We start from the raw sequence: 22,016 nt of genomic DNA on the forward strand, positions 1-22,016 counted from the left end.
GGCACTGGAGGTAACGTAACCTCTGGCATGAGGCACTAGAGGTAGTATAACCTCCTGTAGGAGGCACTAGCTGTAGTATAACCTCCTGCATAAGGCACTGGAGGTAACGTGACCGCTGGCACGAGGCACTAGAGGTAGTGTAATCTCCTTCATGAGGCACTGGAAATAGTGTACCCCCAGTATGCGGCATTAGCGGTAGTGTAACCTTCTGCATGAGGCACTACCGGTAATATAGTCCCCTGACATGAGGCACTGGAGGTAGTGTAACCCCCAGCATGCGGCACTAGCTGTAGTGTAACCCCCAGCATGCAGCACTAGTGGTAGTATAACCCCCAGCATGCGGCACTAGCTGTAGTGTAACCCCCAGCATGCAGCACTAGTGGTAGTATAACCCCCAGCATGCGGCACTAGCTGCAGTATAACCTCCTGCATGAGGTACTACCAGTAATACATGAGGCACTGGAGGTAACGTAACCGCTGGCCTGATCCACTGGAGGTAGTATAACCCCCAGCATATGTCACTAGAGGTAGTATAACCCCCAGCATATGTCACTAGAGGTAGTATAACACCCAGCATATGTCACTAGAGGTAGTATAACACCCAGCATATGTCACTAGAGGTAGTATAACCCCCAGCATATGTCACCAGAGGTAGTATAACCCCCAGCATATGTCACTAGTGGTAGTATAACCCCCAGCATATGGCACTAGTGGTAGTATAACCCCCAGCATATGTCACCAGAGGTAGTATAACCCCCAGCATATGTCACTAGTGGTAGTATAACCCCCAGCATATGTCACTAGAGGTAGTATAACCCCCAGCATATGGCACTAGTGGTAGTATAAACTCCTGCATGAGTCATTACTGGTAATATAACCCCCTGGCATGAGGCACCGTAACCCCTGGCAAGAGGCACTAGAGATAGTATAACCTCCTGTATGAGGCACTGGAGGTAGAGTAACCCCTGGCATGAGGCACTGGAAGTAGTTTAACCCCCGGCAGGAGGTGGCACTAGAGGTAGTTTAACCCCCGGCATGCGGCACTAGCGGTAGCATAACACCAGGCATGCGGCACTGGAGGCAGTTTAACCACCATTATGAGGCACTGGAGGTAATACAATCCCTGGCATGTTGCACTAGCGGCAGTATAACCACCATTATGAGGTACTGGAGGAGTAGGCAGGAATGTATGGAGCGCCTGACGCACGGCTGTAGATACCCCTGGTGGGGGCAGTCCGGTACCTGTGCCCCCAGCTGTGGATACCCCTGGTGGGGGCAGTCCGATCCCTGTGCCCTCAGGATTAGGTAACCCTGGTGCGGGCAGTCCAGTCCCTGTGCCCCCAGCTGTAGATACCCCTGGTGGGGGGGCAGTCTGGTCCCTGTGCCCCCGGCATTAGATACCCCTGGTGGGGGCAGTCCGGTCCCTGTGCCCCCGGCTGTAGATACCCCTGGAGGGGGTGGGGGGACAGACAGTCCCTGTGCCCCCAGCTGTAGATACCCCTGGTTGGGGGGCAGTCTGGTCCCTGTGCCCCCGGCATTAGATACCCCTGGTGGGGGCAGTCCGGTCCCTGTGCCCCCGGCTGTAGCTACCCCCCCGGTGGGGGCAGTCCCATGCCTGCTCCCCCCGGCTGTAGATACCCCTGGTGGGGGCAGTCCCATGCCTGCTCCCCCCAGCTGACTCCCCTCCTCCGGGTCCCAGAGTCCCAGCCTAGGCGGCCGCCCCCTCGCCTCCGTGTTTCCCGCTCTCCCCTGGCCGCATCCTGTGACTGGAGGCTGGGCGGCGGTGTAGGCCTCATGCTGGTCCCCGGACTGACGTAATGACAGCTCCGGCGCCACCTGCCTGAGGCCTCCGCGGCGGGGGAGGGAGAGCTCCGGGCACCGGGATGGAGAGAGTCGAGGCGGCCAGGGAAGGTGAGGGGACACCCCGGACCCGTTATATGTACTCCGGATCCGTTATACATACCGCAACCCTATCATATATTTAATATATATATCCCCCTCGCCACATACAGTGTACCAACCCCCCACACACAGTGTACCCCATTATATACCCCCACACACATGCAGTGTACCCCATTATATACCCCACACACACATACAGTGTACCCCATTATATACCCCACACACACACACATACAGTGTACCCCATTATATACCCCCACACACATACAGTGTACCCCATTATATACCCCCCACACACATACAGTGTACCCCATTATATACCCCCCCCCCCCACACACACACACACACACTGTACCCCATTATATACCGCCCTCACATACCTCCCAACATGACCCTCTCCAGGAGGACACAATGCTCTGCTCCTGGACGTTCCTCTTAGGATTGCTGTCACCTGTGTTGAACAGGTTCATTGAAAAGAAAAGGCATTTTAAACACAGCTGCTGGCAATCATACATCAGTGCAGGAGCAGAGCAATGTGTTGTGTCCCCCCTGGAGAGGGGCATGCAGGGAGGTATGCATACAGTGTACCTCATCCCCTATTATATACCACCTACACACATACAGTGTACCCACCCCATTACTCTTAGCCCCCCCTAACATACAGTGGAATCGGTACATCTGTCAGAATGAACTTAGGTCTACAGTCATTAGGTCGACTGGCTGGAAGGTCGACCTGATTTAAGGTCGACATGGGCCAAGGTCGACATGACTTAAGGTCGAATTTGCATAAAGGTCGCCATGTGGAAGGTCGACTGGTCATAAGGTCGACATGGGTTTTTCACTGTTTTTTGATCCGAATGTCGACATGGACACAGTTGGCAATGAGAATCGGACCCTCGCATCGCTCGCTTCGCTCGCAATGCATCGGGCACGGTGGCTCGCTTCGCTCGCCACAGCTTTAATAACCTCCTCCACGCCCTAGTGGATGGTAGGGCATGAAATACCGCCTGTCGGCACATGTCGGCTCAAAAAACAGTGAAAAACCCCATGTCGACCTTATGACCAGTCGACCTTACTCATGTCGACCTTTATGCAAATTCGACCTTAAGTCATGTCGACCTTGGCCCATGTCGACCTTAAGTCAGGTCGACCTTCCTGCCAGTCGACCTAGTGGGGTCGACCTAATGACTGTAGACCTAAGTTCATTCTAATAGATGACCGCTTCCCCATACGGTACATCTGTCAGAATGAACTTAGGTCTACAGTCATTAGGTCGACCCCATTAGGTCGACAGGCTGGAAGGTCGACCTGATTTAAGGTCGACATGGGCCAAGGTCGACATGACTTAAGGTCGAATTTGCATAAAGGTCGACATGTGGAAGGTCGACTGGTCATAAGGTCGACATGGGTTTTTCACTGTTTTTTGATCCGAATGTCGACACTGTACCACAACGCCATTATAAACCCCACACACAATGTACCCCACCCCAATTATATACACCCCACACACCGTGTACCCCCACTATATACCCCCCACAGATACTGTACCCCACCCCCATTATATACCTTCACACATACAGTATACTTCACCCCCATGATATACCCCCACAGTCAATATACCACACTTCCATTATATATCCTTGTAAATGACTTCCAGGGAGGTAGGGGGTGTTTTATACGCAGGGGAGGGTTGGATAATGGAGTAGGTTTAATATTCGTCATTTTCCGGTGGAAGGGCAGCTTGTTTGACTGTAGATATCTCCATTATCTGGAAATAGATTTCTTAGCCTTCAATAGTATAAAAACCTAGAGTCCCAACTTTCAGGAGGTGCTGGGGACTTGGGGATCAGAGATCAGGAGCCAGAGCAATCCATTGACAAAAATATAACACTGTACACCAGACGTTTGGAACTGGAGCAGGGACCGGCTGCTGGAAGGCTGATATCTCTGGTTCTGGGTATGATAGAGACAAGTCGCTAGTGTGGACAGAAAGGGGAGAGTCCCAGCTTTTGGAATATACTCTCAGAGAACCTGAGAAATATGACTGGGAATTGCAATTAACAGGTTGGATGTGGACTGCTGCTTTGAAGTTGGATATCTCCAGTTCCCCAGGGCCGATTTTCAAAATTCTGGTATCCCTGGAATAAGGGGATCCTCAGCTATCAGCAAAGGGCCCTTATTATACACCTGGGGCCCCTGGGCAAGTGCCCATTAAGCCCATACGAATAGACGGCCCTGCACTTAGGGCCTGATAGAGATAATCAAGATAAAAGACCTCGCCCAGTAATTGCTAAATTACAGAGACAAAGAGAATATCCTTATGGCATATCGCAAGCAACGTACTCTTAAAGTGCGTGACTTCCAAATCTTGATATTCCAATATTTCTCCACTCATGTCACTCAGAAAAGAAGAGAATTCTCTCCTATCTGTAAACATCTGTAACTACTGATGGTAAAACCCACATATTCGAAGACCCTATTCAGGCCAGAAATCGTATCGGTACTTGTGTATTATCTGGGTGCCCGATATATCACATCGCACTAGTTAAGGCATGCGATGCAATGCGATTGGACACGATTTTGAGCCTTTCCCGGGAGGAGTGTACAATTTTAATATCGCGTCGCATCGCATGTCTTAACTAGTGGCATGCAATGCGATGCGATTATACCCGATATTACATTGTACATGCACCCTGATGCCTGATTACAATGTTAAATGCACCCACATCCCCGATTTTTAATTGTACACCTACCCTGATGGGTGATTACTATGTGAAATGCCCCCCCATTGCTAACGCCACCCCAGTATCAACGCCAACCCGAAGCATGGCAAGCGCAGTGAGCCCGCGAGGGGCGGCGGTACGCGTCCTCTGACATTTTCATACCCCCACTATCCACGTCGGCGTGGAGTTGATTTTATATAGTGTGGCGAGCCACCGAGCCCGAAGCGTGGCGAGCGCACGCGTATTACTTCACATGTATTCCCTGTCCCCTTGTGGGGCTCGCCACGCTTCGGGCTCGGTGGCTTCCTACGCTCGCCACACTATCTAAAATCAACTCCACGCCGATGTGGATAGTGGGGGTATGAAAAGGTCGGAGGACGCGCTCGCCACGCTTCGGGTTGGCGTTGATGGTGGGGTGGCATTAACAATGGGGGGGCCATTTAACATAGTAATCACCCATCAGGGTGGGTGTACAATCAAAAATCAGGTCTGGGCGGGCATTTAACTTAGGAATCAGGCATCTGGGTGCCTGTACAATTAAAAATCGGGTCCAATCGCGTTGCATCGCATGCGATATGATTGTATGCAATGCGATTTTTTAACGTGCGATGAAAAAAAACGGGCGCCCAGATAATACACAAGTACCATCATTTAAAAATAGATCAACCCACCTCCAAACGGTTGAAAGCTTATATTGATGTGATAAATATGGTTAGTGACACCATACCATGTAGTTTTGGTTAAGAAAAATGTGTATTCTTACTTGTTTTATTGATACTTAAAGAATAAGATACTTAAATTGTTATATTTGTCATTAAGAGAGCCTACAATCTGGCTATATTTTTTCTCCCTTTCCCTTTTTTTTCCACCCCTTCCTATCTCCTTTCTATTCTAAGCCACGCGTGTCTGGGTACTGGATTTCTGCCGATCGACTCCCTATTGCATGCTCTGCTGGCTGGGACAGGGCAGGTGAGCTACACGTTTATTCTCACTCATATGTGGTCTCTCTTAAGTGTGGAATAGGATGACAACACAATCACCAACTTTATAAATTCCGCAAATCACTTCAAATTCACTTAGATTCTTATCATGGAATGTGGCAGGCCTAAACTCCACAATTAAGAGACGTAAAGTTCTAACGTATCTGAAACGCTCCAACTCAGATATTATGTTTCTACAACAAACTCACTGGCTCAAAAACTCAGATTCCCATTTGAAAAGTCCATGGCTTGGGGAATGTGTGACTGCCTCTTACACTTAAGAAAAAACGTGGAGTGGCCATAATATTTAAGAGAAACCTAGATTACACGATTACCAACATAATAACTGATCCAGAAGGCAGATTCCTACTGCTTAAACTAACCATATATGGTGAATCCTACACATTGCTAAACCTATACGCACCCAACACCCCAAATTTTGCATTTTATCAATCCATCTCCAACTTACTAATGCAACATACCATGTCCAATCTAATCGTGGGGGGGAGACATGAATTCACTGCATGATACTAATTTAGATCATTCTAAAACTTCAGAAAATCCTCCTCCTAATCATAGAGAAGGAATATCCTTTTTATGCTCCCAACACAATCTATTGGATGCATGGAGATTGCAAAATGGTTCCAGTAGGGAATACACCTACCATTCACCAGTACATTAGTGTTCATTCTAGCACCCGCTATCTTTGAAAATCCATGTAGTTCCTCTTCCCTGCCTGGGGTGTCGCTGTCTGCTGTGGTGTTACTAGCACAAGTCTGGTTTGCATATCAGTGCTGATATACAGACCACACTGTGCTAGAAGCACTACAGCAGACAGCGACACCCCAGGCAGGGAAGAGGAACTGCATGGGTTTTCAAAGATAGCGGGTGTGAGAATGAACATGATACTTTTACAAGAATTGATTACTTCCTGCTGGAAAAATCTCTTTTCACACGTATAACGCACACCTACATAGACAACATCCTGATCTCTGATCTAGATAGGGCCCTCATAAACGTAAGTTACTCCAGAATAGCTAGAACTTACTTTTACCAAATATTAAGAGAACCTTATCATACAGGTATTACTAAATGGCAGTCACGCTTCCCCAAAATAAACGGAAAGACTATCTTAAAAACTCTATTATACTCCACTAAAACTATATCAGCCACGCCCTACAAGGACTTGTTCTTCAAAATATTTGAAAGAGGCTACTTTTCTCCCCATCGCTTCACTTTAATGGGTCTAACAAATTCTTCAGTGTGTCCCAAATGCAAAGGTCCTCATGCAGATCTGTACCATTGTCTATGGGAATGCTCAGCCATTCAAAAATGTTGGATGACAATTAGGAAATTTGCGGTAGACCATTTGGTAAATTACCTACTAATAACACCAGAATGGGCTATCTTGGGATACTTGCCAACTACCCCAAAAATTTCAGTTGGTTTCAAAAAATTGTTGTTGTACCTTTCTGCGGTAGCGAGAAAATGCCTTCTACAGCATTGGATATCCGCCACACCTCCCTCATTCCGTATGTTCCAAGAAATATTATTTCACATATTTAAGCTTGAATGGACTGAAACAACTCTACATAAAGAAACTCAAGATTTTTTTTTTTTTTTGAGGTTTGGGAGAGTTATATAGATACCAAACAACAAATTCATAAATGTTTTTGCACAACTCTCTGATATGAGACCAGAATACTTTTACAAGACCCACCAATAGTCTAATCACAAAAAGGGATGGATGGCTTGGACACGCGTGGCTTCTCCTCCCCCCCCCCCCCCCCTCTCTTTTTTTTCTTTTCCTCCCGCCCTAAACTTTCCTGTCAATCTGTTTTTACACTTATTTGACACTAATAACAAAATGTAAACATTAATAAGTGACGAGACAATTCCTCTAATCCAAGAAAAAATAAGCAGTCATGCCAGAAGCTCAATTACAGTTCTCTTTTATTGAAGTTTGGGTACTTATGTAGTATCTGGGTGCCCGATTTTAGGATCGGGTCGGAAAAATCGCATCCGATATCGCATGCGTTCCGATGCGATTTTCCATAGGATTCAATGTTATAATAGTCCTGTTCATTTCCCCACTATCCAAGTGGGCATAGAGTTGATTTTATAAAGCGTGGCGAGCCACCAAGCCCGAAGCGTGGCGAGCGGCCGCGGATTACTTAATACGTTTATAATACGGTTGGACAAACCTCTATTGGGGTACAAATAACAATCATTATCTGTATTTAAATACATCAGAACACAAAGCACATAATAAGGGATGTAGCAAATGGATCATACACACTAACCAAGGTTGAACTCGATGGACGCACGTCTTTATTCGACCTTAACTACTATGTAACTATATATATATATATATATATATATATATATATATATATATATATATATATATATATATATATATATATATATATATGTGCTGCACAGGTGATTCAGGGGTGAGCGATTCTTATGGTCCCCCAGCAGATGGCGCTCTTCTGCCAGCTCCCTCACATAAATCACATAGCAGTCCTTCTCGACCGATTGTACGGAAATTAGGTATGTTTTAGATCCGCTTCCGATCCGATGCGCGTCCCCGCTGGCTGTTTGGTCGTTTTGCAGGATTTGAAACGATCCCTTCACCTGGATACAGATCATGATCGGATCGTATGCAGATCGTGCGACCATCGTATGATCGTCTCACAATCATGATCGTTCTGGTGTGCACCCTGCATTACAGGCTGGGTTTAAAAAGGGACAGTTAGGAGCTGATTGGCCGGTGATAAAGTACCAGGCACCTTATCACTGCTTCATACATCTACCTCAGTGTCCTGCAGAGCAGGTGCTCAGTATACAGTATCACCTGTGTGTGGATATATAATGGTTATGGTATAAAACATCTACAGTGTCTAGGTCGACAGTCACAAGGTCGACAGGGTCCAAGTGATGCCGCTTACGCCCTGGTACACCCAGCAATGTACCACCATCTGTCCTAAGCATTTTTATTGGGACTGTCCTAAGCATTTTTATTGGGACTTTCATTGTTCTGTGCTATATACTTTCTATTACTTAGTGTCTCACTGTGTTGCGTGTGTGTGTAATATATATATACACACACACACACACACACACAGTCGGCCACCCTGGTATTGGTATGTTGGGTTCCCAGCACTTTATTACCCATTATGTCACAGTTCCATATAGGAATGCATGTGATCTTGGAAGTTTGTGGTTTCTATGGATACAGTAACTTCTGGGAGAGTCTTCATCCACAGGGTCCTAGTGCCCACTGCTCTCCATTCACTGTGCAGCAGCAGCACTGGGAGCAGATGATGCATGAATGATGGGTGGCGGGCTCTAGGACCGGTCAGGATCTTAGGTCTGAAAAGTGTCAGGAGTGGGAGGGTCTCTCCTGACAATCACAGGGACACTTGTAGCCTGGTCAGAGGGGGGAGCTAAGCAGATTTAATTCTAAGCTCAGTAGTGTGCAATTAGAGGGGGAGGTGCATTACCCCCATGGGGTCTGGCAGACACAGCTCCTGGGACCATGTGAGGGCTCCATGGTTCTCTGCCGGCGTCTTCTGAGGCTCATTAGGGGCTGTGGCACTGATGACTGCTGTGGAGGAGACCCAGGACCACGCTGAGCGGAAGCTGGAGGCTGTGATCGAGGTGGGTCAGAGAAGGTGATACCATATCATCTCACAGTGTCTCCCCTGATCTACATACAAGTGCGGCTTGTCATCTGAGCTTACACTTCTTTGTGTTACTTCTTGCCTTAGGCAATGATAGCTAACACACCGGTCCCTATAGTGAGTCCTGGTGTCTGACCTGTCAGTGTGTACATTATAGGTTCTGTCTGATATACAGTGCTGGGACCCCGGTCCCTATATACTGAGTCCTGGTGTCTGACCTGTCAGTGTGTACATTATAGGTTCTGTCTGATATACAGCGCTGTGACCCCGGTCCCTATATACTGAGTCCTGGTGTCTGACCTGTCAGTGTGTACATTATAGGATCTGTCTGATATACAGTGCTGGGACCCCGGTCCCTATATACTGAGTCCTGGTGTCTGACCTGTCAGTGTGTACATTATAGGATCTGTCTGATATACAGCGCTGTGACCCCGGTCCCTATATAGTGAGTCCTGGTGTCTGACCTGTCGGTGTGTACATTATAGGATCTGTCTGATATACAGCGCTGTGACCCCGGTCCCTATATACTGAGTCCTGGTGTCTGACCTGTCGGTGTGTACATTATAGGATCTGTCTGCTATACAGCGCTGTGACCCCGATCCCTATATACTGAGTCCTGGTGTCTGACCTGTCGGTGTGTACATTATAGGATCTGTCTGATATACAGCGCTGTGACCCCGGTCCCTATATACTGAGTCCTGGTGTCTGACCTGTCAGTGTGTACATTATAGGTTCTGTCCGCTATACAGCGCTGTGACCCCGGTCCCTATATACTGAGTCCTGGTGTCTGACCTGTCAGTGTGCACATTATAGGATCTGTCTGATATACAGTGCTGGGACCCCGGTCCCTATATACTGAGTCCTGGTGTCTGACCTGTCAGTGTGTACATTATAGGATCTGTGTGATATACAGCGCTGTGACCCCGGTCCCTATGTACTGAGTCCTGGTGTCTGACCTGTCAGTGTGTAGATTATAGATTCTGTCTGATATACAGCGCTGTGACCCCGGTCCCTATATACTGAGTCCTGGTGTCTGACCTGTCGGTGTGTACATTATAGGATCTGCCTGATATACAGCGCTGTGACCCCGGTCCCTATATACTGAGTCCTGGTGTCTGACCTGTCGGTGTGTACATTATAGGATCTGTCTGATATACAGCGCTGGGACCCCGGTCCCTATATACTGAGTCCTGGTGTCTGACCTGTCGGTGTGTACATTATAGGATCTGTCTGATATACAGCGCTGGGACCCCGGTCCCTATATACTGAGTCCTGGTGTCTGACCTGTCGGTGTGTACATTATAGGATCTGTCTGATATACAGCGCTGGGACCCCGGTCCCTATATACTGAGTCCTGGTGTCTGACCTGTCAGTGTGTACATTATAGGATCTGTCTGATATACAGCGCTGGGACCCCGGTCCCTATGTACTGAGTCCTGGTGTCTGACCTGTCAGTGTGTAGATTATAGATTCTGTCTGATATACAGCGCTGTGACCCCGGTCCCTATATACTGAGTCCTGGTGTCTGACCTGTCGGTGTGTACATTATAGGATCTGCCTGATATACAGCGCTGTGACCCCGGTCCCTATATACTGAGTCCTGGTGTCTGACCTGTCGGTGTGTACATTATAGGATCTGTCTGATATACAGCGCTGGGACCCCGGTCCCTATATACTGAGTCCTGGTGTCTGACCTGTCGGTGTGTACATTATAGGATCTGTCTGATATACAGCGCTGGGACCCCGGTCCCTATATACTGAGTCCTGGTGTCTGACCTGTCGGTGTGTACATTATAGGATCTGTCTGATATACAGCGCTGGGACCCCGGTCCCTATATACTGAGTCCTGGTGTCTGACCTGTCAGTGTGTACATTATAGGATCTGTCTGATATACAGCGCTGGGACCCCGGTCCCTATGTACTGAGTCCTGGTGTTTGACCTGTCGGTGTGTACATTATAGGATCTGTCTGATATACAGCGCTGTGACCCCGGTCCCTATATACTGAGTCTTGGTGTTTGACCTGTCAGTGTGTACATTATAGGATCTGTCTGATATACAGCGCTGTGACCCCGGTCCCTATATACTGAGTCCTGGTGTCTGACCTGTCGGTGTGTACATTATAGGATCTGTCTGATATACAGCGCTGGGACCCCGGTCCCTATATACTGAGTCCTGGTGTCTGACCTGTCAGTGTGTACATTATAGGTTCTGTCTGATATACAGCGCTGTGACCCCGGTCCCTATATACTGAGTCCTGGTGTCTGACCTGTCAGTGTGCACATTATAGGATCTGTCTGATATACAGTGCTGGGACCCCGGTCCCTATATACTGAGTCTTGGTGTCTGACCTGTCAGTGTGTACATTATAGGATCTGTCTGATATACAGCACTGTGACCCCGGTCCCTATATACTGAGTCCTGGTGTCTGACCTGTCAGTGTGTACATTATAGGATCTGTCTGATATACAGTGCTGGGACCCCGGTCCCTATATACTGAGTCCTGGTGTCTGACCTGTCAGTGTGAACATTATAGGTTCTGTCTGATATACAGCGCTGGGACCCCGGTCCCTATATACTGAGTCCTGGTGTCTGACCTGTCAGTGTGTAGATTATATGTTCTGTCTGATATACAGCGCTGGGACCCCGGTCCCTATGTACTGAGTCCTGGCGTCTGACCTGTCAGTGTGTACATTATAGGATCTGTCTGATATACAGCGCTGGGACCCCGGTCCCTATATAGTGAGTCCTGGTGTCTGACCTGTCAGTGTGTAGATTATATGTTCTGTCTGATATACAGCGCTGGGACCCCGGTCCCTATATACTGAGTCCTGGTGTCTGACCTGTCAGTGTGTACATTATAGGATCTGTCTGATATACAGCGCTGGGACCCCGGTCCCTATATACTGAGTCCTGGTGTCTGACCTGTCAGTGTGTACATTATAGGATCTGTCTGATATACAGCGCTGTGACCCTGGTCCCTATATACTGAGTCCTGGTGTCTGACCTGTCAGTGTGTAGATTATAGGTTCTGTCTGATATACAGCGCTGGGACCCCGGTCCCTATGTACTGAGTCCTGGTGTTTGACCTGTCGGTGTGTACATTATAGGATCTGTCTGATATACAGCGCTGTGACCCCGGTCCCTATATACTGAGTCTTGGTGTTTGACCTGTCAGTGTGTACATTATAGGATCTGTCTGATATACAGCGCTGTGACCCCGGTCCCTATATACTGAGTCCTGGTGTCTGACCTGTCGGTGTGTACATTATAGGATCTGTCTGATATACAGCGCTGGGACCCCGGTCCCTATATACTGAGTCCTGGTGTCTGACCTGTCAGTGTGCACATTATAGGATCTGTCTGATATACAGTGCTGGGACCCCGGTCCCTATATACTGAGTCTTGGTGTCTGACCTGTCAGTGTGTACATTATAGGATCTGTCTGATATACAGCGCTGTGACCCCGGTCCCTATATACTGAGTCCTGGTGTCTGACCTGTCAGTGTGTACATTATAGGATCTGTCTGATATACAGCGCTGGGACCCCGGTCCCTATGTACTGAGTCCTGGTGTCTGACCTGTCAGTGTGTACATTATAGGATCTGTCTGATATACAGTGCTGGGACCCCGGTCCCTATATACTGAGTCCTGGTGTCTGACCTGTCAGTGTGAACATTATAGGTTCTGTCTGATATACAGCGCTGTGACCCCGGTCCCTATATAGTGAGTCCTGGTGTCTGACCTGTCAGTGTGTAGATTATATGTTCTGTCTGATATACAGCGCTGGGACCCCGGTCCCTTTGTACTGAGTCCTGGTGTCTGACCTGTCAGTGTGTACATTATAGGATCTGTCTGATATACAGCGCTGGGACCCCGGTCCCTATATAGTGAGTCCTGGTGTCTGACCTGTCAGTGTGTAGATTATAGATTCTGTCTGATAAACAGCGCTGGGACCCCGGTCCCTATATACTGAGTCCTGGTGTCTGACCTGTCAGTGTGTACATTATAGGTTCTGTCTGATATACAGCGCTGGGACCCCGGTCCCTATATACTGAGTCCTGGTGTCTGACCTGTCAGTGTGTACATTATAGGTTCTGTCTGATAAACAGCGCTGGGACCCCGGTCCCTATATACTGAGTCCTGGTGTCTGACCTGTCAGTGTGTACATTATAGGATCTGTGTGATATACAGCGCTGTGACCCCGGTCCCTATGTACTGAGTCCTGGTGTCTGACCTGTCAGTGTGTAGATTATAGGTTCTGTCTGATATACAGCGCTGGGACCCCGGTCCCTATATAATGAGTCCTGGTGTCTGACCTGTCAGTGTGTACATTATAGGATCTGCCTGATATACAGCGCTGTGACCCCGGTCCCTATATAGTGAGTCCTGGTGTCTAACCTGTCAGTGTGTAGATTATAGGTTCTGTCTGATATACAGCGCTGTGACCCCGGTCCCTATATATTGAGTCCTGGTGTCTGACCTGTCAGTGTGTACATTATAGGTTCTGTCTGATATACAGCGCTGTGACCCCGGTCCCTATATACTGAGTCCTGGTGTCTGACCTGTCGGTGTGTACATTATAGGATCTGCCTGATATACAGTGCTGGGACCCCGGTCCCTATATACTGAGTTCTGGTGTCTGACCTGTCAGTGTGTACATTATAGGATCTGTCTGATATACAGCGCTGGGACCCCGGTCCCTATATACTGAGTCCTGGTGTCTGATCTGTCAGTGTGTACATTATAGGATCTGTCTGATATACAGCGCTGGGACCCCGGTCCCTATATACTGAGTCCTGGTGTCTGACCTGTCAGTGTGTACATTATAGGATCTGTCTGATATACAGCGCTGTGACCCCGGTCCCTATATACTGAGTCCTGGTGTCTGACCTGTCAGTGTGTAGATTATAGGTTCTGTCTGATATACAGCGCTGTGACCCTGGTCCCTATATACTGAGTCCTGGTGTCTGACCTGTCAGTGTGCACATTATAGGATCTGTCTGATATACAGTGCTGGGACCCCGGTCCCTATATACTGAGTCTTGGTGTCTGACCTGTCAGTGTGTACATTATAGGATCTGTCTGATATACAGCGCTGTGACCCCGGTCCCTATATATTGAGTCCTGGTGTCTGACCTGTCAGTGTGTACATTATAGGATCTGTCTGATATACAGCGCTGGGACCCCGGTCCCTATATACTGAGTCCTGGTGTCTGACCTGTCAGTGTGTACATTATAGGATCTGTCTGATATACAGCGCTGGGACCCTCCCTATATACTGAGTCCTGGTGTCTGACCTGTCAGTGTGTACATTATAGGATCTGTCTGATATACAGCGCTGTGACCCCGGTCCCTATATACTGAGTCCTGGTGTCTGACCTGTCATAAATAACTGGTAATAATATTTTCTGTACAGCGCTGCAGAATATGTGAGCGCTATATAATAACTGGTAATTATAATCTCTGTACAGCACTGTGGAATATGTGTGCGCTATATAATAACTGGTAATAATAATCTCTGTACAGCGCTGCGGAATATGTGTGCGTTGTATAATAACTGGTAATAATATTCTCTGTACAGCGCTGCGGAATATGTGTGCGTTGTATAATAACTGGTAATAATATTCTCTGTACAGCGCTGCGGAATATGTGTGCGCTATATAATAACTGGTAATAATAGTCTCTGTACAGCGCTGCGGAATATGTGTGTGTTCTATAATAACTGGTAATAATATTCTCTGTACAGCGCTGCGGAATATGTGTGCGCTATATAATAACTGGTAATGATATTCTCTGTACAGCGCTGTGGAATATGTGTGCGCTATATAATAACTGGTAATAGTCTCTGTACAGCGCTGCGGTATATGTGTACGCTATATAAATAACTGGTAATAATAGTCTCTGTACAGCGCTGCGGAATATGTGTGCGCTATATAATAACTGGTAATAATAGTCTCTGTACAGCGCTGTGGGATATGTGTGCGCTATATAATAACTGTTAATAATATTCTCTGTACAGCGCTGCGGAATGTGTGTGCGCTATATAATAACTGGTAATAATATTCTCTGTACAGCGCTGTGGAATATGTGTGCGCTATATAAATAACTGGTAATAATATGCTCTGTACAGCGCTGCGGAATATGTGTGCGCTATATAATAACCGGTAATAATAGTCTCTGTACAGCGCTGCGGTATACGTGTGCGCTGTATAATAACTGGTAATAATATTCTCTGTACAGTGCTGTGGAATATGTGTGCGCTATATAATAACTGGTAATAATAGTCTCTGTACAGCGCTGCGGAATATGTGTGCGCTATATAACTAACTGGTAATAATATCCTCTGTACAGCGCTGCGGAATATGTGTGCGCTATATAATAACTGGTAATAATAGTCTCTGTACAGCGCTGTGGAATATGTGTGCGCTATATAATAACTGGCAATAATTGTCTCTGTACAGCGCTGCGGAATATGTGTGCGCTATATAATAACTGGTAATAATATTCTCTGTACAGCGCTGCGGAATATGTGTGCGCTATATAATAACTGGCAATAATAGTCTCTGTACAGCGCTGCGGAATATATGTGCGCTATAAAATAACTGGTAATAATATTCTCTGTACAGCGCTGCGGAATATATGTGCGCTATAAAATAACTGGTAATAATATTATCTGTACAGTGCTGCGGTATATGTGTGCGCTATATAATAACTGGTAATAATGCATTGTTTGATGTTGGACCTGCCTGTTTCTCTGCCTTCGTCCCATGTTCGGGTTTATGCAGCGGTTTCTGTGCTAATGGGCTGATCCTCTTCTCCTGCAGGAACTGTCTCTCCGGGTTCTAGGCTGCGCAGAAGAGAAGTGTCTGACGCTACGTGGAGACCCCACAAACCCTCTCCCTGCCCGGCTGCCAGCTTGCATCCGAGAGATCGTTACCAGGAACCTCCGGCCGCCTGTATCTGGTGAGTATACTGGGCCGTGGTCTGTGGCTAATCCACATAACGCAGCTCAGGTGTCTTACAGGTCTATTGGGGAATACAGAATCCTTTATCCGTCCTGTACTGATGCAGGGAGGAACGCGTCTATAGTCCTGATGCCCCATTCTCCATACGTCCCAGTTATATATATAGCGGGTAGTGGTGGGGTCAGTGCTGACGCCTGTGGCCTGGATACAGGAGAGCAGTATGGGACCCCGGGAGATTTAGGGTGATGTCCCCATGTGTGACTGGAGCACCCCGCATTATTCCTAGCAGCCTTGCCTGATGGGTGACATATGTGACGGTGGATGCCCACCTCACTCGGCACGTGAGTGCTCAGAAGCCCCAGGCATCCCGGCTGTGCCCACAGAAGTAATGGCTGATTTGTTTCCTGCAGGCCCCCCCGCAGACATGTCATCTCTCCTGTCCCTGCAAGAGGAGAACCGCATCCTCCAGCAGGAGCTGTCCCGGGTGGAGGATCTGCTGGCGCAGAGTCGCGCAGAGCGAGATGAGCTGGCCATCAAATACAACGCGATCAGCGAGAGGGTAAGATCAGGACACCATCCGCATTCCTGTCCCATGGGTATATACAGATGCCCACTGTACATGATGAATCTGTTGTACTGCTCCATGGTATATGCATTCCCTATACTTATCTGCCTTCTGGTTATCCTGTAATACGGCTTGATGGTAATGTGACTTAGTATTGGTGTACATACACTTCACACTCCATATTCCTGTGACGGCCCTACACGTGTTATGTATAATCACGTGATTCCGGGGATAGATCCTTGGCTCCTGATTGGCCGTTTGGAGTAGATCTAGATTGGCAGATCTATGGGGTTAGGGAACGTTACTTGCTCCCCAGACAGGATTCCCTTGCATTGTGACCTGGCCAGGTGCAGCCTCCAGCCGAGTTTACTCCTTACACTACTGAAGGCATCTGGTGGCAGACATTTTTGGCGGCCATGTTGGGAGCCCTCTCTGGGCCTCCTGTAACTGATGGCAGAGATAGCTGTAATCCTGTGCTCTCTGCAATTGATTCAGCTTTTTCATTTCCATCTCAAGAGCTGCCTATCTCTCATGCTTCACAGGGGGGTGTGGGGGGGGGTCGTGGCACTTTGGGTCTGTAGTTGGTCATGCCTGGGCAGGCGGTGAGCGGTGATTGGCAACGGGCAGGATGGGACTTGCCCGGTATTTGCTTGCGGGGTGGGCTACTGTGAATGACGCATTGATTTGATCCTCATTGTCCCTAATGTTCCCACAACATAGCCCAGACCCCCAGCGGCGTATTGCTCTGAGATTCCCGGTTGCGATGTTACCAGAGAAATTAATTTTTGGAAACTTTGAGATAGGATCAGGGACGCACGATTTCTGAATAAGACATTTATGCAGAGGAGTAATTATCAAGGTGAACGGTTGGGAGGATTCAGGTTTTGGAAGCTTTTTATTTGGTTACTTGGGCCAATAATTACATATGACGTTTTGTCCTGTAAGTATACCAAAAGCAATGTTTTGTTTTTAGTTTACACACCCCATATTAAGTCGCAGTAGGTATTTCAATGAAACATAATATTTTTTTTTTACATTTTGTTCTACAAAATGAGAAGTGGCCTCAGCGTACTCCCAATCACTTTTTATTAATGGTGTGTGCACACGGTGAGATTTACCATTCGATATTGACTATATCAGTATCGCATAGACATCGAATGGAGATTGAACATAGTTTTAAGCTTTCTATCCCGATTCGATGCTGCTACACACTCCCATTTAGCTGACAGCGCAGTCTTCACTATATAGTCCACATCAAATGCCCTTGCTATTCGATTCCATCCCAATCGGGATCAGAGCGCACTGTGTGAACGCCTCTTGGTGCCGCCGATACACGGTGCGATGTGCACTGTGCGTTTTGCGCTAGATGTGATGTGCGCGGGAGAGTCCATCGCATCGCACCGTGTATGAGCGCCTTAAGTCTCCTTTCAGCATATAATACAAAAGGTGTTGTCAGCTTTGGGTTAAAGATCCAGGAATGGTTAATACAATATACTGTAATATGACACAAGAGGTTGGGGGAATAAATCCGTGGAGTGTGCCTTGCTACCTTTGCCTACCTCTAGTTGCGGGTTGGGAGATCAGCGTGCTGTGGCCGGTTGAGATGCCGCACGTCTTCTCTCTTCTCCCGTCAGCACGAACGGTGCGTCTGATGCGGCGGGTGCCGCTTGGGCTCCGATGGTATGGAGCTTGCTTCCAGGGGTGGGGAGCACACTTGGGGGATCACGGAGCAGCCTCTTCTACGCGTTTCGTGCGTTCAAGCACTTTTTCAAGAATGTCATTGCTGGGTTCCATTTCGTTTTTTATTTGGAAAATTTTTCAAAAACTTTATTGATTAAAACGGATGTGGACATAAAAAATGGTGGGAACCTCATGTTGTTCTTTGACGAAAGGGTTTGTTGGATAAAAAATGGACAAATTTCCTAAAAAAGATACAAGGTGTTTTTTACAAAAATAGTAAAAGAGAAGGAAAGAGAGAAGAAGTATTGTATGTAATAATGGTTGGATAAAGAATGGATATTGTATAAAAATGCATTTAACTCGAAATCAATGTTCATACCTTTGGGTAATAAGCTATTTAACTCATAAATCCATTTGGTTTCTGTTTGTTTGAGTGTTTTAATGAAGTCCCCTCCTCTCCAGTGCTGGTTGACTTTTTTTATTGCTATGAACTGTAAACCTGATGGATCTTTGTTATGAGTCTGTAGAAAGTGGTTTGACACACTGTGGGTTATGAGACCTCTCTTGATGTTATATATGTGCTCGGAGAGTCTGATTTTCAGTTGTCTTTTAGTTTGTCCGATATATATATATATATATATATCTATCTTCTCTGCTGCCCATGTGGCTTACAATATATCGGACAAACTAAAAGACAACTCCAATATCCATTCTTTATCCAACCATTATTACATACAATATTTCTTCTCTTTTTCTTTTTCTTTCTCTTTTACTATTTTTGTAAAAAACACCTTGGGCCAAATGTAATAAGGTGAGAGTTTCAGAAAGTGAGAGATTTTGGGAGAGTTTTCCCATGTTTTTTAAAGCAGTAATCAATTACACTGCAAAACCAGGTTGATGTTGCCATGTAATTGATTGCTGCTTTAAAAAACATGGGAAAACTCTCCCAAAATCTCTCACTTTCTGAAACTCTCACCCTATTACATTTGGCCCCTTGTATCTTTTTTAGGACATTTGTCCATTTTTTATCCAACAAACCCTTACTTTTTTTTCCTTTCCTTACAACCTCTTTCTTTATAATTAGCGCTCATCACCCCCCTTTTTATGTACTTGCAAAAACTTATTGAGCTGCTTTTTCCCTTCACTCCAGCGCAGTGAACAAACGCCATATTTTACTTGCAGGACTAATGCTGCGTTGTTGGCCAGGGATGGGGATGTTGGAGTCAGGGGCTCCTGCTCCAGCAGGTTATCATTGTGGTCTCTATATGGCCGGATGTGACCATATGGCTGCAGTTCCACCTGTGTCCTGATCTTGTTCCACAGCGATAGGGCCATGGGGGACCCTGTAATGCATCATATCATGCGGTAATGACCCTGACCCCCCGTTACTTTATAGTTGTAGCCCCCATCCCCGGACCCTGGCAGACATGGGCACAGAGCTGGGCACCTCTTCACAGAGCGCTGTTCCCATGTATCCCTAGTACACAGAGCTTACGCTTCCTGCAGTAGAGTGTCCCTGCCCCTTCCCAGTGTATTGAACCATTCTGTGCTAGTGACCCGCAGGATGACTTGAATTGGTGGTCGCTGCGGAGACTGTTACCTAGGAGACCGTAAACTTGCTGTATGCGGCACATTGTGTGATTATGGGGAGTTACAAAGGCATTTTTCCCGCTCCATCCTGTTGTGTCCACACCATCCTCTATCACTGGCTCATGGAGGGTATGGGTCATAGGGTCGGCAGGCAAAATGTTGACACCTAAAAAATGTCAATGTGGTCCAAAGGTCGACACAAGCAATAGGTCGTTTTTTTTGGTGTCTAGAAAGTCGGCATGGACACCATATAAGTGTAGCGTGTCCCCTGGGTGTGACTTGGGGGGAGAATGTGCCCCGCCCGGTGGTCAGCACCCTGCCCTACAGAAGTACTAGAGTGAGCACGGAGCATGCACAGGGGAAGCTGCTTCTGTCCTGCCACCATGATGAGGAGGAGGGGCTGGAGCTGTGCGGGGATCCTGCTGCTACACCCAGAGAAGGGGCTGTGTATAGGAGGCACACCGCAGTGGTCTGTTCTCAGGCTTAGGGATGGAGGACAAGGCCGAGCCCCCGGCTGTCCCTGCGGAGGAAGCCGGGGCCTATGTCAGGAGCAGGGTCCTTCGGGCAAGTAGACACATGCCATGTAGAGCTGCATGCTGGCGGTGTAATACAGGCAGGAGACAAGAGGCTGCCATGGAAACAGCCTGTAATCTCCTGTCTGTGCTCAATAGGTGCCTGGGTATTGTATCATGAGCCACTTCACAGGCAGACTGGGCAGTGCCGGGGGCAGGCTTATCAGTGCCGGGGGCAGGCTGGGAAGTGCCAGGGGGCAGGCTGGACAATGCCAGGGGCAGACTGAGCAGTGCCGGGGGCAGGCTGGGCAGGGGCAGGCTGGGCAGTGCCAGGGGCAGGCTGGGCAGTGCCAGGGGGCAGGCTGGACAATGCCAGGGGCAGACTGAGCAGTGCCGGGGGCAGGCTGGGCAGTGCCGGGGGCATGCTGGACAATGCCGGGGACAGTGCCGGGGGCAGGGTGGACAGATCATTTTGTGATCTGGGCAGTGCCAGGCACAGGAGGTGGGGACAGTACATTGCTGGGTGCAGGAAGTGGGGACAGTAGGTTACTGGGTGCAGGAGGTGGGGACAGTAGGTTGCTGGGTGCAGGAGGTGGGACAGTACATCGCTGTGCGCAGGAGGTGGGGACAGCAGGTCGGTGGGCGCAGGAGGTGGGGACAGTACATCACTGGGTGCAGGAGGTGGGGACAGTACATCACTGGGCGCAGGAGGTGGGGACAGCAGGTCGGTGGGCGCAGGAGGTGGGGACAGCAGGTCGCTGGGTGCAGGAGGTGGGGACGGCACATCGCTGGGTGCAGGAGGTGGGGACGGCAGGTCACTGGGTGCAGGAGGTGGGGACAGCAGGTTGCTGGGTGCAGGAGGTGGGGACAGCAGGTCGCTGGGTGCAGGAGGTGGGGACAGCAGGTCGCTGGGTGCAGGAGGTGGGGACAGCAGGTCGCTGGGTGCAGGAGGTGGGGACAGTAGGTTGCTGGGCGCAGGAGGTGGGGACAGTACATCGCTGGGCGCAGGAGGTGGGGACAGCAGGTCGGTGGGCGCAGGAGGTGGGGACAGCAGGTCGGTGGGCGCAGGAGGTGGGGACAGCAGGTCGCTGGGTGCAGGAGGTGGGGACAGCACATCGCTGGGTGCAGGAGGTGGGGACAGTACATCGCTGGGTGCAGGAGGTGGGGACAGCAGGTCGCTGGGTGCAGGAGGTGGGGACAGCAGGTCGCTGGGTGCAGGAGGTGGGGACAGTACGTCACTGGGTGCAGGAGGTGGGGACGGCAGGTCGCTGGGTGCAGGAGGTGGGGACAGTAGGTTGCTGGGTGCAGGAGGTGGGGACAGCAGGTCGCTGGGTGCAGGAGGTGGGGACAGCAGGTCACTGGGTGCAGGAGGTGGGGACAGCAGGTCGCTGGGCGCAGGAGGTGGGGA

General features: G+C 48.6%; 1 protein-coding gene across 10 annotated transcripts in view; it reads left to right on the plus strand.

Annotated features, from left to right (window-relative positions):
- Positions 1-439: 439 nt before the first annotated feature.
- CROCC (ciliary rootlet coiled-coil, rootletin) overlaps positions 440-22,016 on the plus strand; it is an 80,273-nt gene continuing 58,696 nt past the window's right edge. For 3 of the 10 annotated variants that reach the window (XM_083161848.1, XM_083161849.1, XM_083161852.1), the window contains exons 1-3: positions 9,100-9,271; positions 16,121-16,259; positions 16,672-16,820. In XM_083161848.1, the coding sequence (XP_083017974.1) occupies positions 9,212-9,271; positions 16,121-16,259; positions 16,672-16,820 (348 nt within the window). In that variant the 5' untranslated portion in view covers positions 9,100-9,211. The other 7 variants (XM_083161857.1, XM_083161856.1, XM_083161850.1 and 4 more) reach the window with 7 other exon arrangements.

Source organism: Crinia signifera, chromosome 19 (assembly GCF_055691185.1).
Source record: "Crinia signifera chromosome 19, ASM5569118v1, whole genome shotgun sequence".
Taxonomy (NCBI): Eukaryota; Metazoa; Chordata; class Amphibia; order Anura; family Myobatrachidae; genus Crinia; species Crinia signifera.